This window comes from Bombus bifarius, unplaced genomic scaffold, assembly GCF_011952205.1.
Source record: "Bombus bifarius isolate JDL3187 unplaced genomic scaffold, Bbif_JDL3187 scf7180000008019, whole genome shotgun sequence".
NCBI lineage: Eukaryota > Metazoa > Arthropoda > Insecta > Hymenoptera > Apidae > Bombus > Bombus bifarius.
Window position 1 is genome coordinate 107480 of NW_022884392.1, and position 19786 is coordinate 127265.

General features: G+C 37.0%; 1 protein-coding gene across 4 annotated transcripts; it reads right to left on the bottom strand.

Moving 5' to 3' along the window:
* Window positions 1–1759: 1759 nt before the first annotated feature.
* On the bottom strand, window positions 1760–19460 carry LOC117207072 (chromatin-remodeling ATPase INO80). 4 transcript variants are annotated; one of them, XM_033446914.1, is made up of 28 exons: window positions 19257–19460; window positions 18898–19113; window positions 18501–18660; window positions 18342–18421; window positions 18050–18261; window positions 17800–17973; window positions 17440–17736; window positions 17201–17359; window positions 16943–17112; window positions 16645–16861; window positions 16474–16561; window positions 16094–16385; window positions 15826–16028; window positions 15605–15745; window positions 15404–15525; window positions 15027–15322; window positions 14126–14408; window positions 13899–14042; window positions 13564–13819; window positions 13355–13482; window positions 13190–13284; window positions 12487–12559; window positions 11433–11591; window positions 11233–11335; window positions 10693–10805; window positions 10378–10563; window positions 9924–10278; window positions 3657–4081 (listed from the first exon to the last, which is right to left on the bottom strand). In XM_033446914.1, exons 3-28 carry the CDS (start codon window positions 18632–18634, stop codon window positions 3657–3659), a joined length of 4905 nt encoding a protein of 1634 aa, XP_033302805.1. In that variant the 5' UTR covers window positions 18635–18660; window positions 18898–19113; window positions 19257–19460. The 4 variants fall into 4 exon arrangements, with proteins under 4 accessions (XP_033302808.1, XP_033302805.1, XP_033302806.1 ...); XM_033446915.1 differs by having other exon boundaries at window positions 19178–19460; XM_033446916.1 differs by lacking the exon at window positions 18898–19113.
* Between the last annotated feature and the right edge of the window lie 326 nt (window positions 19461–19786).

Genomic DNA, 19786 nt, shown 5'->3' on the forward strand with positions numbered 1-19786 from the left:
GGATGATTGTAAACTAAAAAATATCTGTCGTACTGCACCGATTTCGCACCATCTGGGTATCGAATGTTCAGGTTGTTGAAGAATTATCTGAATGGCAAAAGGTTCAGAACTTATGAAGAATTCAACGACACCCTCGAAGAATGTTCCTCGTCCAAGCCACAAAAATTCTAACAATTGGTATTAATAAAATCGTGGAACGATGGGAGATGCTAATATGCAGAGACTAATGGAAACTGTATCGTTGATTAAATAAATCGATTCTTACAAAAACAATCCAGTGGGATATCGTGGAATGAAAACGTATGGACTTTCCGGCCGTTTGGTCTGTTTCATTTTATTTTATCGTTTGGAATATTTAGAAAAAATGAAAATTGTAAGTGACAAATGTTTATATAGAATCGGCATACTTATGAGTGACAGTGTATACGAGTTTCTTCGTGACGGTGTAAAGAGTCAGTAAAAGAATTGCAACTGGCTCTTTAAATCACTGTCAAACCAGCTCGTTTCCCTTTATTATTAACGTTCGATTAGGGAGTATGATTTAAGAGGACCGACGAAAGGGGACGGAACTGATAATTCCGTGGTAACTGAATTATGGGTTTCCCCGTATCGCGTGCTATTTTCTCGACGCACGTAAATAAGCGTAGAAAGCGGCAAAATAGCAGAAATCGTATCGCAATTTGTCCTGTGCAGTCTGGCCGTGTCTGCAATTTCGATTCGTAACCATGTAACGATCCAAGATCATTTTCTGTTCCTCTTTATCACGATCCATCGAATCAGCGTGCAACACTTAAAATACCCGGCTGTCTGACTTTCTCTCGACATCTTCTACTGTCAACGATAGGTCTGCGGAGTTCGTAAATTCCAGCTACACAGAAACAAACTGATTAAGATCGAGTTTAAACGTTTGCTTCTTGGAAAATTAAACGCTAATCATATATTCAGGGCTCTCTTACGCTTCTATACTAATCACCAGTATACTTTATCTTGGTCACGCTGCACGTTCCTGCTTATATTACTTTTTTTCAACTAACATTGCTGTTTATTGCTGTTAATAATCAGAGAAAAAAAATGATAAATAAAAAAATATTCGATCGTAAAATCTTTAAATATTACCTTTTTGAATTACTAACGATGGTTTGGTCGATGATAAGCTGAATTTAAATGGCATTTCACGATGTTGATGTAGAGATGAGTGTGCGCTAAAAGCAAGAAGCGAATAACGCTCGTCCGTACGTCGGTGACACTAGCATCGGTTCATCCATTATTCACCGTTCATCCATTTACTTCATTTACCTCGTTCACTTGGTTGTATCGCCACAAAAACCAGTAACCGGACACTCGTAACGCGCACGTCACGATTCAAGGAATGTGCCGTGGAAAATAAACGCAACAACACAGAAATCCCATTCCTGAGAAAGACCCTTTCTTCTTCATCTTTATTTTTTCATTGCTTTAGAAACTATTTTTCCCTTTTATCTTCTACTCACGAGTGAAGTCGGTTGAAGAAACCAGTTGTTTCTCAATTTTCAGTTATTTTAAAATATAAAATAAATTTTATTTCTACTAATATATAACCGGGTTAATATAATACAAATTTTAACAAAATACACATTTCTTGAAAGATTTACCCAACTATCAAGAACTATTTATTTATCGTTCATTGTATAACATATTGACAATAATAATGATAATAATTTAAAGGCACCAAAGTCTTCGGAAAACGGAGAAAGGTTCGGTATAAAATAAACTTCGACAATTAGTGGCCATTTGAATCGTTTATTGCTAATATAAATACCATTCTTTTACAGATCGAATCGACCCAATGACGGTCCATAATGCGCATAAAAAATATCGTCTAACCGAGTCTAACGATGGAATAATGCTACTGAGTTTGACAAGTTGTAATACGCTGAGAGGAATGGAGAAAAAGAAAGACCGAGTCAGACAGAGATAAAGGAGAGAAAGAGAGAGAGAGAGAGACAGAGAGAGAAAGAGAGAGAGAGAGAAAGAGTCAGAAGAAGAGAGACAAGAGAAAAAAGTGAAAGAACGAGGACTGCGACGAAGAATGTTCTCTTTTTCTTCTCAACCTTCACTTCGTCGAACAATCGTTTTATCGATCATCGAAAAAAAAAAAAGAAAATATATGATATATAATACATTTCCTTTATCGATCGCTGCACGAACATCCTCGTATTTTTATTCGTTTCAAATTCCTGGCTATATTTCGACGTTTTTATCGTGTAGATCGAACGATTCTATATACGGCAATTAACTAATCATAAAATAAAATCTAAAAGCTATTCCACGTTGCTGTTTCGACGCTTTGTTCGTTTTCACGTTTCTTCGTTTTCCGTTTCGAGAAAGTGCAAAGAACTTCCTTGGCAAGTCTTCCGGTAATAACCGTGTCTTGAATCGGTCGACTTTTGTCTACTTGTATTTCCTAACGTACTTTCTTACTCTTCTTTTTTTTTTTTTTTTGCTTCTTCTCTTTTCGGCTACTGTTTTCTCTTTACTTTAGTTCTTCGTTGAATTTCCTTGTCATTTGCTTCTAATCGAGCAAGTTCAAACTTGTTTCATTAAGTACCTAATAACGAGTGGCACGATTAATTTGTACAAATTGCCTAAAGGACAGCGCGCGTGTTGAAAAAATTCAAGACTACCTTTTATTTATCTTATTCGACCATTTTTCCCTTTCTTAAGAAGATACGCACGAGATTGTTAATTGTTCCTTAATGATTTATTTAAATATGGACAAGTTATCTTAATTTTATACATACTTTACACACGGCTCGAGAATTTTATACCAGCACTTCTCGAAATCGCTTAAAATACAGGAAGGTTGCGATCGATAAAATTCCTTTATTTCTTAATTAATCGACTTCGGTTCTGAAACATCGCTTCGATACGATGAATTCAAACGTCGAATTATCGAAATCACGTGATAAAAATCCTTTCGTCGAAGACGGAAAGATCTGGGTGACTGGAATCACTTCCGTGTTGTTCGCTGTACCATCTAATTGGATCTAACTTCACTAACGCAGGCTAATTTCATTCGCGAACGGAGAACGTCGCTGTAAACAAACACTGGATGTATTTCTTTAAAAGATTTCCATTGCACTATTTGAGCGTAAGATTCTCGCGAGTAAAGTCTATCACCGTAAATCAAGTCCAGGATTTTTAACAAAGAAAACTTACATAGATATATCTGCTATGTATGTACTTTTGTGTATAAGAAAACAGCAACGAGAGAATAACGATTGCATTCTCGCTACTGGTCACTGAACACATTTTTAGAAGCTTCTTTTAAAAATCCTTCTAACCATTCGACGAAATCAGAATTGATCCGTCAAAGAATGCACAATGTCTCTATGTTTAAATAAGTAAGAATTGCTTACTATAAAATTAGCGTAGAAGCGATTGAATCCTCGAGGTTCATAAAAGTTCAAAATTCCTTTGGATCCAAGTATCTTCCCTTTCATTTAAATTAATTAAAATGTTATTCAGAAATTAGCAAAGAAACGGTCTCGTCTTGCAAAAATTTCAGACGAACGCGATTCAATTGCATTTTAGGCAACACTTCACGAAGATTGTCGAGTTCTGATAGTTCAGGAATCTCCTTCGAGGATCACTCTAAGGAACTCTCCCTGCGGAAGCTAGGACGATCCGCGCGGTTGTTGCGGTTGTTGCTGTTGTTGTTGCGTGTAGAATCCGAATGGCCTAGATTCTGCTGTCGTCGGAGAAAACGATGCACCGGTGTTCATCGACGAAGAAGAAATGGATGGACCAGATCCTGAGGCTCGATGCGCTGAGGATTTCTGTTGATTCACACTCGCGATCGTCTGTTGGGATCTAAGAGGAACCGGAAGTGGCCGTTGGACTTTCCGACCGTGATGATGACCGGTAGTACGATATCCTTGGTGACTGGGACCCGTTGGTCTTAACCGAGGTCGTCCTGGACCGCGTCGAATCGTTGGTGCTCCTCCTCTGCCTGGAAGATGGCCCAATGTTCCCACTGATCCCAATGGACCTACCGAACTGGGACCATCACCTTCTGTTGAACCGGAAGTACCTTGTACCCCTATAACATCAAATAATCATCTTTAAAATGTTACCTTTTACGTTATTCGTTTACATACACTGCAGAGTCTGGTAACTGTAAAACTATTCAAAGATATTCAATTCTTGCACACTATTTAATCGACGACGACGTCTATTTTATTTTGTTCTATTAGCTTCTGTAAATTAAGTAGCTTGTCGTCAAGTACAAACAAATACAAACGATATTTATCCATACTATGATGTTCATCCGCCAAAGCTGCTATAAATAACATTTCTATACCGCCTCACAAAATACAACTAAATCAAACAAAGTCCATAACTCAATATAGATAAAAGGAGAAAGATTCAGAAGAAGAAGTTGAAGAAGATTGCCGAGGTCGAATTTCTTAAATACGAAGAGCCCCACGTTTCCAGAACTGCAATCATCAGAGACCACACGTCGAATCGATGAAAGGTTATCGTACGCAAGGAACGTTCTCAATGCACCGTAGAGAATCGATTGGAAGTTTGTTGGCGCGAAGATCACCGGAGAAAATCGGCGTGCTCGACGCGCGATGGAGACGATAGGTCGCAAGGTAACAAGCGAGATGCCTTAGAGGTACGAATTTCGCGGAAAAGAGGACGCGAACACCACGCGGGCTCCTGCAACTTTTCACGATTATAATGGCAGATGCAGGGTACGAACAGGGCCCTCCATTTAACGTGGAGTGGTCTGACCAGTTAATCGGTTATTCACCGGTACACCGCGGCACGGTACGAAGACAAACTCGAGGATCGTGTCACGGTATCTATTCGACTGATGGTAAGCGCAGGAGCCGGCCACGAGGACGAGCACGCGGGGCCAGGAGAGGGTAGAAGAATTTAATGAGATAGCGAGAGAGAAAAATTCTGGCTAGCGGAGGAGGAGGGTGAGTGACAGGGTCGGAGGTCAGTAGCCGAGCAAGGATGTACAAGAGGACGTTTTCTCTCTCTTTCCAGCTATTTCTCTCCCTTCTTTTCTTTCTTTCCATCCTTCCTTCTCTCTCTCTCTCTCTCTCTCTTTCCTTTTTCCCTTTCTTCCTTCCTTCCTTTCCTTTCGCCTATTCTTTTTCCCTTTTTCCCATTCGCACACAGGCTTCGCGCTCGTTCGACTCGTCGACATTCCTTGGCACGTTTTCGATCCTTTCAGGAGACGCTCTTCAGCCACCTCGGCGAAAGAGAGGAAGTTGAAGTGGCCACTCGGCAACAAAAGGCTGAAGAAGGTAGGAAAAGCACGAGGGACTCGTTTTCTCATTATAGCAGGCGCGCTTTTCTGGTTTTCCGTGCGCTCGATTCTAACGAGATTTCCAAGCAGCGCTTCTGCATGCGGATCCTCGAACGCGTACGCCAGTTCCTTCGGATAACAAAGAGCGTCCTGGAGGTGTACTTGGTGCTGCTGACGCGATCGCAGTTTGCAGAGCGTTGAACCACTTCTAAAGGAAGTAGTAAGGGGGAAATGGTAAAAGAAAAGTAAGGGCGTTGAACGTTTTCGTACAAATGTAAAAGATGTTCGCCGTGATTGAAGAGAAACAACCGTTTACGGTGTCGTTAATTTTGTGTGTTTGCCGCCGTCAGTAGTGAATAAAAAGAATTATGCACATGGTATCGTTTGAAAATGTCAAGGTGAGTTTTAACCTTTTACTAAATCAAACATTCTTTGACCATGTTATAATTGAAGAACATTTGTTTCGTCTGCAAGGAATATTTAACGCTTTCAAGACTGAGCGTTGGGAGAAAATTCGTTTATTGATTATCAATAGCAATAAATAACAATTTTGGTTCAGGAAAAGTAGTATGCACAGGAAAGTTTAACGCGAGAGAATTAGTATATCAATGTGTTTCTAAAATTAAAAACTAACTATTTTAATATCCAGAATAAGATTAACGAAAAACCAAGTGAACGAAAAATGTTGAAAACTTTTAGCAAATCCTAACTCGACATTCAGTCTACCATAACATGATCGTTCAACGAAAACCTAAAGGGAGAAACGAAGAAAGAGGGGAAAATGAAGGGGGAGCGGATGCCTAATTGGTTTAATATTCAACCTAGAGCGAAATCTGAAGGGAAGAAAGAACACCGAGGGGTCGGTTAAAATATTTTCGCATATCGAGGGTCCCGCGATTCCCGCGAGAAGCACGCGTGGGTTAGATCCGTGGCGGGAGATAGAGTTTGGTGTACGCGTACGAAGAGGAGGGTTCTCGAGAAGTTTCGAGGTAGCTGGAAGGACGAATGGAACGCGAGGATCCGCGGAATGTCGACCGTCCGGCTGGCAATATCCTTGCCCCGTCCTATCTTCCCGCATTATCCTGCCGTATCTCAGCCGTACAGCACACAGCCAAACTCTCATTCCCTGCCCCTTTTCGTCCTTTGCCATGGCGCGGCTTCTTTCGCGGTGTCTCGAGATGCTCTCTCGCCTCGAGCATCCTGGAACCGGAGAAAATTATTGCATTCTAAAGCAGAAGACAGTGAAATAGTTTTGCCGCTACCCTCCGGCTAAACGACCGTCGTTCCTGCCCAATGAGGATAATGAATCGTCAGATTCTCGTTATCGTAATGCCGACGAATGGCCTCTCAACTAAGGGAAGGTGTTTTGATGTCCCTGAGAGAGAGAAAGAGAGGGAGAGAAAGAGAGGAGTTTTCGGTGATTCTGAAAGGACTGGATTATCGGAACATTTCGAAATGATCCTTTGAGGTACGATACACTAGCGTGTACAAGTATTTGAACGTTGACTTTCCAAATTCTTCTCGTACGATGAACAAAAATAAATGATTAACTGGCTAAATGTTAAACGTAAGTATTTTTAGCAGGATTGCCTTTCATCAATAATCGAGAAAAATACATTTTTCGAAAAGTTTGATAAAAACTCGGTACCGAGGGGCTCAAGAGCAATTACATTCTACGTCTGATAACATTTCAGAGAGAAAGAACAATTGGATTGAATGGTAAGTAGCTGAATCATCGCGGAAGTAGGAAGCTCGTAGCTACAGAGGTTGTCTCAACCACTCGAACTGGTTGGAATTACTTTCCGTTACATGACACGGAAATATGATGAAAGCAATGCGGACGAACAAGATGACACGGTACGGTACGGTACGGTGAGGTACGGCACGAATCCACAAAATCCAACCCTCTTAGACCCCTATTCTCGATGCAAGCAGGACTACCTACTCGTGGCGAAAAATTATGCAAACGGTTACTCGAACGACGAACACGTCGATGCCTGGATATTTGTAATTTAACTAACGAAATTTGATCGACTCTGGGGAACGAAGATCGAACGAGATTCGATGAAAACCGTTGATTTCGTTACATTTGTAGATATGTTAACGAGAATGGGTTTCTTCGAGAAGTATAGTGCGAGCAGAATTTTAGAAACGCTGATGAGAAAAGAGAACGTCTCGCGGAGAAGAGTGCGCGTTATATCGCTTACTTTCGTGGATGCATCGATCGATATGTCTTGCTGTTATTCGCAAAATATATCTGAAACGGAATCTTTTATCGTCTCGCGATACGAAAGGACAGAAGATAATGTATTTTCATTAGAGTTCAAAGAAATCAGAAAATGCAGTGTCGTCTTTTGTTGTGCATTTTAAATTACCAATTGTAAGATAAGGTCAAATAACCAGTGCGTGAAAACCTATAATCAGCAAATAAAGTTAATAGAATAATATTGACAGAAATGATCGATACTAACGAGACAGAATCATATATCAGACTAATGAGGCATTGTTTCGTCGCACGCGGGATAAAAGCGACATTACACAAAATAATAGGAATACATTTTTTCCTTAGTGACAAATCCAAAGATTTTTATAAAAGATATAATAACGCAATATCTATATACGTAGATGGACAGTGTAAATTGAATTTGTAGAAGATATACTTTAGTTGGCAGAACTTATGCAGTTATTTAATACTAAAAAAGAATCACCGATGGAAATAATCCACGGAAACTGTAAAGCGAAAGAAACATAAGGAAAATGAATAGAGGAGAGGAAAAAACGAGGCAAAAGAAAGGGGGCAGAGTAACGAAGTGATAGTCGAAAGGGGAAGGTAGAAAAGATGGAGAGGGGTGCGAGCGAGTTCCAAAAACCTAAGAAGAACATCATCGATCGCAGCTGTCGCGTTCGCTCCGCACCTGCTATTGTCCGCTCGCCTTCCAGTCGACGACAAGTGAGAGAGGGAACGACCCCTTTCCTTTCCGTATATATAACACGAAATAGCGTACGAGCGAGCGCGCGTGCATGAAGGTGGCGTGTACGTTGCCCGCGTAAACTTCGGTCCACGTGTCGTTGCGTGAGGGCCACCTAAGTGCGGCTCGCTTTCGTCGGGCCCTCTTCTCGCTCCTCTTTTTCTCCTTCGCTTCTATCTCTCTCTATCTTGCTTACTCGTGGAACTTTCTTTCCTCTCCTTCTTTGTCGTTCGAAACTTGCATCTCGCACGACACAATGCGTTATGCAACGATAGGATCGCGGCACCGAATTAATCTTCCAAATAGTCGACGATCAAAATAACGTTTCAAATATAATTTGAAGTAGCTTGACACGAACCGTTCCGTAGCTTGGAATAACTTCAAATAGTTTCGAATAAATAATTAATAAAAATAATTATAGAAAATGTGTAAATGTATAGAAATATCATTCAGTTATCTTCGGTAAAAAATTTGCAAGGACTACTTACAAGATTTAATGTTATTATATGTCTAGAACTTTCAATCTTCTCAAGCACATTCACCCGTCAATAATCATCACGTATATACACATGTAACCTAATAACGAAAAAGAGAAAACAAAACCAGAATAAAGAGCCCCAAGTCCATCTAAACCCGTCATCCTCGTCAATTCAAACCACACTTCATTCTTGCAAAACAGAACATGACCACTGACCAACTAACAAAAAAACCAAGATATCCCCGTCCCAGAAGACGCTACATAGTACTTGAACGTATGAAAACTGCGGGCGAAAGAGTGAGTCACAAAGAGGGTGGATATCTCCAAGGGTAAATCGCGTACCCTTAGGAAGAGCGCCAACTGTTCGTCGCAACACTTGCGCGCACATGTAACCGCGAGGGAATTTCGGTGGATTTCACGTCAGTCAAGGGATATTCGCGATGCCCAGGGGTGTTTTCTTTTCGCACCGAGACCAAAATCCCATGAGAACTGAACCAAGTGGTGCAGTAGATGCAAAGGGGGGCTCTGGATCTATGAAAGAGTCAGTCGGGATTAACGGTGTATCGATTTGAGGGTGCGTCACGAAAAGTCATTTGGATCAGGCAAGGGGGACATTTCGAGTCGGCCCCCGAAAGTTCTTGCTTAATCCTCTTAGCCGTATCGTCCAATACTCTACCAGAGTCAGCATGCGTTTCTCAGCGATTTAAGCTCGAGTTTCAAAGGTGAATGTTGTTGAACCGCTTGAAATCTAACTGTGTTCATAGAAAATTCTCTTCCCGAACGTATTACGCATTCTGCAGTGTACAAATAGGGATATTAGATAATTGTTAATCTCGTTGATAATCTTCATTATTCGTGGTAACGGATTACGAGTAATGCATATTTTATATTAATGAACTCGTTGCGTTACGTCCAAAGTGCATGCTTAAATATTCATTAGGAGACATTATACAATTTCGCGTATCGGCGATGAATCTACTCATTCAACTGGATTAAGTGATCTAATCTATATTTCTGTACGTTCCTGTGAAAAATCCTTGGCACGAATTATTATACAGCTACTAATACACTTTAATTTTTTAATAGGTTTTAGCCTATGATGCTATCCACCATCAACGATAGTGGATACTCCTGCCTTTTAAGCGACAAATCTAACATACTGAATACTTGCCATGTTGTAGAGTGTGATCGTTAGCTGTACCACTACTGGTCGGAGATAAAGATACCGGTGATTGAGGACTGCCACCAAGACCTTTGGACGGTGGATGAAGCAAAAGGAGGCCTCGACCCTTTCCTCCAACGGGCCCTCCTCTACGAGAACCACGAGGTCTTCCCCTCTTGCTAGTACCACGAATCGTAGGCCTCATCCGAACGCTACTTCCGCTGCTGAAAGACATGTGATGATCGAGACGGTTGACTTTTCCAGGATCTGCAAACTGACCCGCTCGAGATTGTCGACTGTCGCCAGAAGATACTCCCACTGGACCATCCACATCGACAACCAGGCCATCGTTGCTCGTCTCGTCCTGAACATATTAAAGTATTTCGGATTTATTAATTCTATTATATTATCATTTTTGACAGATCTAATGCATCGTCAATTCTTGAACAGTACTGACACATACCTCTGATTTAACAGGACTGGTTGGTACGCTATAGTCGTCTGCGTTATCGAGGATCTGTTGATGATTATTAATCTGATATGATGGAACACCACCACTGACTAGAGTGCTTTCATTGGAATTAGCTTGAACAATGTCGCCAATCTTGTCACCGTTAGCATCAGACAGACAAGGCTTCTTTACATCACTCTGATAAAAAATCAGAAAAAAATAAGAATAAAAAGATAGAAATTAAGGAAAAATAAGAAACATTCCATTAATAATGGGAAAAATTGAGGATGAAAAAGAAAATAGCGGCACTAAGGGCGCCAGGCTTACCTTGACCGGAAGCGCGGTTAACTTCCTTTTCCGGTCCCTCTCCTTGTGGTATAAGTTCGACTCAAGTCGGGTATCCTCCGCGTGCTGCTTTCTTTCCTCGCTCCGTTGGCTGTCTGAAATATACGGACAGGCTTATATACGGGGACGTTCGTTACTTCTTTTCTTATTATTATTCGTTATTAGAGCATTAGCATAACCTAACGAGCATAATGTAATTGCATCCACGCTCTTTCCTTCCCCTATCTTCTCTCTTTCCCTTTCTCTCTATCTTATTGTGTGCCAGCTTGCGTCCCGGTACGAGAATACAACTGAAATCGCGCTTCAGCAAGCAAAAATGCAGTATAGTATTCTTTATTTACATTCAAACTTTCATTCAGCAAGATTATAGAGTTGCTTGTTTTATAATATCCTTGGCTATTCATTTTACCCATTCACACTTCAATAATTGTAAACATGTCGTAACAATGTAATAAATTAAATTGTAAAAAATCGTTAATAAATCAATTAACGCTCGAATAAAAATTAAATAAAAATATTCACATTTGGCTTCGATTTCCTCGTCGTCTAACAAAAGAGAAACGACTTCCTTGGGCTTCAGTGTGTCTGGTTTGAAATTTCCTCCACTAATTACCATACGTTGTATCTGCAAAAATTTTAAAATTACATTTCCTTTACTATTAAAAAATTTAATCTTTCGAGGATGATTCTGATGTAAATTTTCAATTTTGAATTAAGTGTACCTCGCTCTTTTCTCGAGCACGTTGCAGTATCCTTTCCTCGATAGTTCCCTTGCAAATTAATCGATATACTGTAACCTGTTTCGTTTGACCCAGCCTATGGGCTCGATCCATAGCTTGCTGATCCACCGTAGGATTCCAGTCGCTATCGTAAAAGATTACCTGTGAAATAAGATTTATTTCTATTGCAGTTAAATCATCATTCATGAAAAAATGTGTACAACTGCTTTCGTGGTAAAAAATACCATCTTTTAATACAAAAATTAATGATTGAAATTCAGATCATATTTATATATCATACGCGACGCTCTAAATAAGGACACTTCTCTTTCCACTCGATATTCGAACGAGGGCATATGCAAATCGTAGGCTTCGCTAAATTAATGCCTGCAGTCTATGTTCGTGCACTTTCGTACTTAACAGAATGTAGTTTCGGCAATGCAGGAGAACGACCCTGACTAAAGATTCTTATCGATTCTACCATTAATCTGTGGTATCACTTTATTTGTAATCAAGATATACGATCTACCGTCACAGTTTCTTTGGACAGAGGAGAAACTTATGCGAGTAAAATTATGTTGTAATTAAAATCACAATAGACTGTCTCATCGATGAATACGTTCTTGCAGGAAAAGACCAGTTTATTCAATTATTCTATCAGCAAATCGTAATGATATAGTTTTATATATGATCTAAGAATTTTCTATAAATCTTTATCTATCATGTGTATTTGTACTTTTTTAAAGTGTTTTCATGTATCACGCAAAACGATATTAGATTATGTAGGATATCAGCCTTGTTAAATCGATGATGGCAAAGTTGAATAGTGAAAGCCAATGCATATCGTGATTAAACGTTATCTCGATAAAAAAATAGAATCGCCATTTCTCACGCTATGCTCCTTCGTTTTCGATCAATTACAATCGTTCCCTAAGTTTCGTGCTATTTGTCCTGGACGTCGAAAGAAAAAACAAAAGGCGAACGCCCGACTTTGTGAAATCGTAAGGTGAATACGTACAAGGTACGAACCGATAAAGCATAGTATAAGATTACTAACCGTATCTGCTGCAGTAAGGTTTATTCCCAGGCCCCCGGCTCGAGTACTCAGCAAAAAGACGAATATGTCCGCCCTGAAACACGAAACAGTCCATGTAGATCGAACAGTCGAGTACGACACGTTTTGCATGTAAATTAATTCGGTACGCTGGTGGTGCACTTAGAGGATTTCCAGTATGAAATATATAAGCTGAATATGTTTTATCGCTTTCAAGATTTCCATGATCCGATTGTAATTTTGATAATTGGAAACATAGGTGAAAGGATATTACATTTTTCTTCTTTGCTTTTTCGAAATTCAACTCAAGTTTGAAATAGAATATGTTAACAGATAATGACATGGCTAAAATGGCATTCATGGCGGGCAGCCAAAGCTGTAGCTGTCTACAAGACAGGACCGATTCGCCAATTAATTCGCGTGTTAGTTATGCGCAAGTGAACAAAGGAATGACATGCTAAGAGGCAGCGCCTTATACATGCAACATGATGCGTAGTTGATATATATTTTAAGCAGCACTAAGAAAAAATTCATTCGGTTTATTAATGATATATTCTCATTAAATTAATAGACGACGCTCGTTTCGATCAATAGGTATTACAACTTTTAACCGGCATAAAATTACATGCGAAATATTTACGAATTTCCACAAAATAATCTAAAATTCTATGTTATCCAAAAATTAAGAAAGAAATATAACAGTTACCTTTTTTGAAAGTCTGCAACCATATCTCGTCGATCTGAGATTTTAGAAGAACCGTCTAATCTCATAAAAGTATGTTTCCTATGATACATGTACTCCTGCAATGAAGACATGATATAAAATCTTGTAATGACTATTTCTTCAAAGATCCAGATTAAGTAAAAATACCTCTAACAAATCGATCATTTTTGTCATCTGAGAGTAAATAAGGACTCGATGGCCTTGTTCTTTAAGACGACGTAAAAGACTATCCAAAACAGAAAGTTTTCCAGCATCTGTTACTAAAGTTTGCTTATCTATAACAATATTAAAAATAAAAAGAATGTTGTATTAAAATGCATATGAAAAATCTACTACAAATCAAAAAAAATTCTTACCCGGTACTATAATATTTGACCATCCATTTATAGGAGTACATGCAGAAATTCCACCATGCGGTTCTACAGAAAATGTTGACGTCATCTGTGTTAAACGAAAGCTCGAGTTCTCTTGTGACGCTGTAATAGAAAAAGCTCGTTCACAGCCAAGCCAAAGAAGTCGTTGACCAAACTTCCCACCGCATTCTTCGTGCCTTCTCCATGCGCACGCTGCGGAACTATTACTAACGTATAATTTTCGAGGACTAGCTTGTACCTGAAATTAATATTCATTAATTATATTAGATTTTCCATTGTTTTAATTTTGAATTGATTTATTGTATCAATTTAAAAACCTTAGGAAAAGTATCGCAAATAAATGGTGGAATGGTGGTCTGTTGACAATGTCTCATTATTGGTGGCCTAGGAAAATGGGGATGCTCCGGTAACAAAGTCACTTTTGAGTCTTCTTGTTCAGCTTTGGTAGAAGGAAGTATTCTCTGCAATATATACATATATATACCTTAATTGGATTAACCCATCAAATAAATATAAGAAAGAAGAAATAATATTAATTCTATACCTTCAATAATTGATTAGCAACTTTTTTACTGCTACGTAAAATTCGATGAGCGACAGTCTCGGGCATTGAATGAATAACATGAGTTGTATGCGTATATACAGGTTCTCCTTCAATTATCTTTCTTGTGAATATTAAATCCTGCAATGTATTCGTTGATGAGTCGATTTTTCTAGATAAAAGGAACATCTGGTTCATAGGTATCTCTGTTCTCTCGTCAGCATTCCAATCCTCCCAGTAATGCATCATTTTTATTCTCCTTTCCATTATAGTTGCGAGACACAATCTAAGCGTAAATGATAAAATAAATATTGTAAAATGTAGTATACTATATACAAGGTCATAAAAGAAAAGATTCATTACTTCTAGGGTAGATAATACCCTACCCTAATATGACCAAATGATGAAAAAGTGTCCTAATAAATATGGGTCAAAAAATTAATATTTTCAAAATTATAAACAATTTTTTATTTCGGTTGAGCGACATTTTCATTTAAGGAGCTGCCATATCATGTGGAAACAAAGGGTTGTCGTTATCATTTCTTCTTTTCTTGGTTACAGAATATTTTTTAACATATTCTTCTTCCATTTCCACAAACGCTTGACATTTTCCTACCTGAAAATTGTGTACTCTTTCAAAAAATCCTAGACATGTTCTAGCTATTTCACTGGCATTTTGTATTTTCCGATGTATTTGGTCTATGTTATTGATTATTGAAGAGTACACTATAAGAAAATCATCCACTTTAACCGAAACAAAAAATTGTTTGTAACTTTAAAAATATTAATTTTTTGAGCCAAATTTGTTCGGACTCTTTTTCATCATTTGGAGAGTATGATCTACCTTAGACGTAATGAGTCCTTTTTTTTAATTACTCCGTATTTAACATAAAGTGTTATGTACCTGAATATAATACCAACGATAAACACTTTATTCATTTCCATTGGGGACAAATTTATAAATCTACTAAAAGAAAAAGAATTTTGAGAAAAGCTTCCATTGCCATCATGAAGAGTCCGATGTATATATTCAGTAGCAAATATAAATAGCTTATTATACAACAAGTAATCTTTAGATGGCAATGAGAGGTGCCTCAATCCTTCTGTATATAATAATGCAGGCATTTCATAATATTCAGTGTGCATGAAAAATGGAGATTTTGCATCTCTACGCTCAAAGAGTTCTGGATGATTGCAAACCTAAAATTAATGAAATAGATATTAATATGGCGTGTGGATAACATCAAGAATATGTTAAATTCTAAATATATCGATTATTACCTTTCGGAATTGCATGACTAGATTCATAAGATTTGATGTGAAATTTTTATCATTGGATGCAGTGTCACCACCACCCACTGTATAGTGTAAGAGATCTTCTATCCTAATCTTCTTTTTCAATGCTGTCCAAAAAATACATTATGATTTTTTAATACTATAAAAAACGTAAACTCCTAATATGTAAAAACATTACATTCTTACCTGAATAAAGTAACTTTTGACGAGTAGTAAGAGGACAATATACCATCACTTCAATTTTATCAGACAATTCATTCTCTACATCTTTCTTTATTCGACGTAACATGAAAGGCTTCAAAATCATATGTAATCTTGATAAATGCTCTAAATATAAGGAAAAAGTATTAGTGAAATATTATTTTACTATATCATTAAATAAGAAATATACAACAAAAATATATTACTCTCGTCAATCCCCGTTTTATTTTCTGCATGACTCTCGATATCTTTAGAAAACCATTCGTTAAATTCATCGTGAGAATCAAATAAGGTAGGCATTATAAAATGTAACAAAGCCCATAATTCTGCCATGCTGTTTTGAATAGGTGTGCCGCTAAGTAACAATCTATTGCGACAGCTGAATCCAAGCAATAATTTCCATCTCATACTGTAAAATAGATATTATAATATCATTCCTATAAAATATAAATAAACATTCGAGTAAACACCAACCTGCTGGTACTTTTTATAGCTTGTGCTTCATCTAGGATCATATATTGCCATTTTATTCTATTGAAATACTTGTAATCAGTAATAACTAATTGATAACTCGTTATCACTACATGAAATGAAGCTTCTTTCGTATGTAGATCTTTAGTATCCCAAAACTGTCTTAGTATTTTACGCTCTTGTGGATTGCCCCAATAAGGAACTACTTTAAACATTGGGACAAATCGTGCCATTTCTTGCTGCCAATTATGTAACGTCGAAGCCGGTGATATGATTAAAAATGGTCCCCATACAGCTACCAAAAAGTAAATTCATTATATTACAATAAACAGTTTTAAATATTTTTGAAGTACACAGATTTGAGTATTTATTAAGTAACTTACAATATTTTTCAGCGACATGACACAAAAATGCTATGGATTGTACAGTTTTTCCTAAACCCATTTCATCTGCCAAAATTCCACTAATACCCTAAAGAAAATGTCAAGAATATTTACATAAATACATTTCTGATATTGCATTATATATTACAAGAATTTAATACGTGCACCAACCTGATCATACAAATTAGCTAACCAATTCATTCCTTTCAGTTGATAACCTTTAAGGTTTCCTTTAAAAATCGAAGGTTGTGGATGTTCTAAATTTTCGGGTGTATCGCTAAGCCGTAGTTCCTGAGATGCGGTTGCCGTATCGAACTGTTTTGCCCGAGCTTTTTCATTGTCAAATGCTTCTGTAGCATTCTTTTTTGCTTTTTGTTTCATAGCTTCACTGTTTGTACATACATCAAAACATGCCAATATATAACATATATTTGTTTACCAGTATGTATAAAAAAAATAACAAATTTACCTATCGTAATCATCAATTCCAACAAGTCTTGGATTTTTTTCTTCGTCTAATTGATTTAAAATCCGCAGTTGCTCTTCAGGAGAAGCTTTCCCCAATTTTCGAGACATAAAATGTGCATAAAGTTCAGTTTGTGTAATAAGAAAATTTAATTTCCTTTGTTGTCGTTTCGCCTAAATTGTGAAATAAGATAAATAAAGTGTATTTGCGTTTTGCGTTATAAATAAAACATACTATATAAATATAACCAGTGTTAATCACCTCAATAAGCTCTACATCCATTTTTCGCTGTTCTTCAGCTTCCTTCTCTAATCTTCTTCTTGTTTCACGTTCAACTCGATCATAACGTTTCCAGTAAGATTGCATTTCTCTTGTGAGGCGTTTAGCTCTCCATATAGTTTCTTTCATATTCTTTTGAGACTGTAAAATGTAAAAAAATAAATTGTTTCAAAAAATGATTTTGCATATAAACAAATAACAATGAATATAGTAATACACACTTGCATAGCTTTTTGTCTCCAATATTTCATACAATGCTGTGCTACTTTTTTACAACTAATTAATATTTCCTTATGATTATTGGTTTTTGCCCTTTGTACTTTTCCCAGTTCTTTTTTGGACATCATTACCCAAATTTTTCTTCTTCTCATAGCCATCACTTCTGGACTTTTATTGTTATGCTTTTTTCTGCCACGCTGGCGTGGTTGATGGCGCATTATTGCTTCCAATTCAGCTTCATCTAATTCTTCTTCTCTAGGAATTGTACGATCCCATTCATCATCTGGATAATCGCCTTCCTAAAATATTTATAACAGCATTTTATTTCTGAAATACATTGTATCAATTTTTATTCTACATACAGGATAATCTTCCAAAGATCTATGGCGCGGTAATTTTTCCTTTTTTATTTTCATAACTTTTTTTTCTGGCTTCTTCTCTTTTTTCTTTTTATTCCCAACTATTAATTTTTGATGTTCTAAGAACCTATCGTAATTGGATAATAATCCAGCACTATAATATTGATATTGAATATTCTAAAAACAAAAATTTTATAATATTAACAATTCTATATGTATATTTTGCTGATTTTAATTTAAACTTTAATTTCACCTCTGGTTTTTGGTAAAAACGTGCTTGATATTTTTTTCTAAGTATGTGAAACTTTAACATTTCCTGAAAATCTTCTTCTGTAATGGGGCTATCTGTATCAGATCCTGAAGCTGAGCTATCCGATGAGTCACTTAATAGGATATCCTGCAACCAACGACGTTCTTCTCCCACACTTGACATGTTATATAGCCTCAGTTTATTAATTCGTTCCTCTGTAAAATTAATAGTTATGAAATTATTTGTACAAAGTGTAGAATGACCTTTTATAAAATACTAAAAAAAATCTACAAACCTTCTTTTCGAATCAGAACATTATCGAGATAATTATCTGATCCTTCAGAAGATTCCGATGATACGGATTTATCATCCTCACTATAAATATCAACAAAGTAACAATTTTTTATAAGATTCCTTATAATTCTTACTTCATAAAATATAAAAAAGAAGCTACCTAGTAGGGTCTTGAAACAATTCATTAATTTGCCTTAAAAAGGGCTGTACATTAAGACTACGCTCCAATCTTTGCAGATGCAAAGGAGCAGCCATTTCCGCTTCCAACCTCATTGTGTTTGCTCTATCTGTCATTACCAGTTTGTATAAAATTCAACAACCTACAATAATGAAAGCATATCGTCAGTAATAGATATTGGAATCTCTTATTAGTATAAAAGAATCAATCTCTATCGTATCTTTTATAACATATCATATTCAGTAGATCTAATAGCAAAAAGAACTATTCAAAGTTGCAAGCTTCATTTAATGAATCACTCAATGAAATTTATTAAAAATATTAGTATTAGTGAGCCCGTTGTCAAGGAAACAAATATTTTATCTGTAATAGTACGAACCTAATATGACCCTGTGGTTATTTGACATTTCATAAAACATATTAAATGATTTTGGTGATACATGTTACATAGACAACAGGAAATTTTTTTTTACGTAATTCGTACGCAGCATGTAGCAAAATAAAAACATCTATCTTGCGTTTTGTATTAGTAAAGCATATAGGATTTTGCTGCTTACTGCATTGCCACAATGCTAGATTGTTTATTTTGTGTTTCCTGTAACGGGCAATACATGTTAAAGGCATGTAACCGCCGTATGGAATTGTATGTAACCAATTACATTATATAAGGTGAATGACACGATGAATCGAGCTGGTGCGGTTATAATTTCGCGAAATTATTCGATAGTTTTGGATCACCTTCGGTTTGGTTAGAAGTAGCCCCACTTATTTAGCACGTAAGATAGGGTCGACCGCGAGGAAATGATTCCCTTTGTTCACATCGAAATTGGGTGTATCAGACGGAGGGAAATACATAGTAGAAAGAAGCCTAGAGAACGCAGACATTTGGCGTGCCATAAAACCAGGGCAGGGATAGGGCATATTGTTGGCCACCATTTTTGTTTTCAGTAGGTGGCGCCAGCTTAACCAACGTATAGGAGAACCATAGCTCTGTCCATAGCTTTACCAACGTTTATTGCCACGACCTAATAATTTTATTGTTTATTTAAATTTAATATCATACATATTGTTGTATCTCATAATATTTCATACATGTTATTTTAATGTCTTAATGCAATTTGCTGTCAAAAATTTCTTTTATTGTATACCATCGGCTTAAAAGAAATTATAACGATAAACAATTGTAATTTAATTTTATGATAAAATAAAATTTCATTTATATTTGATTTTGTAATATTTGAATTATATAAAAAAAATAAGTATTTTTT

Excerpts from the sequence above, each read along its gene's own strand:
- LOC117207072 (XM_033446917.1), bottom strand. The coding sequence starts at position 18,634 with ATGACAGATAGAGCAAACACAATGAGGTTGGAAGCGGAAATGGCTGCT. Across the intron at positions 16,386-16,473 it reads TCATGTCGCTGAAAAATATT|CTGTATGGGGACCATTTTTA; the intron begins GTAAGTTACTTA and ends ACTTTTTGGTAG. Across the intron at positions 12,560-13,189 it reads GTTGCAGACTTTCAAAAAAG|GGCGGACATATTCGTCTTTT; the intron begins GTAACTGTTATA and ends TTCGTGTTTCAG.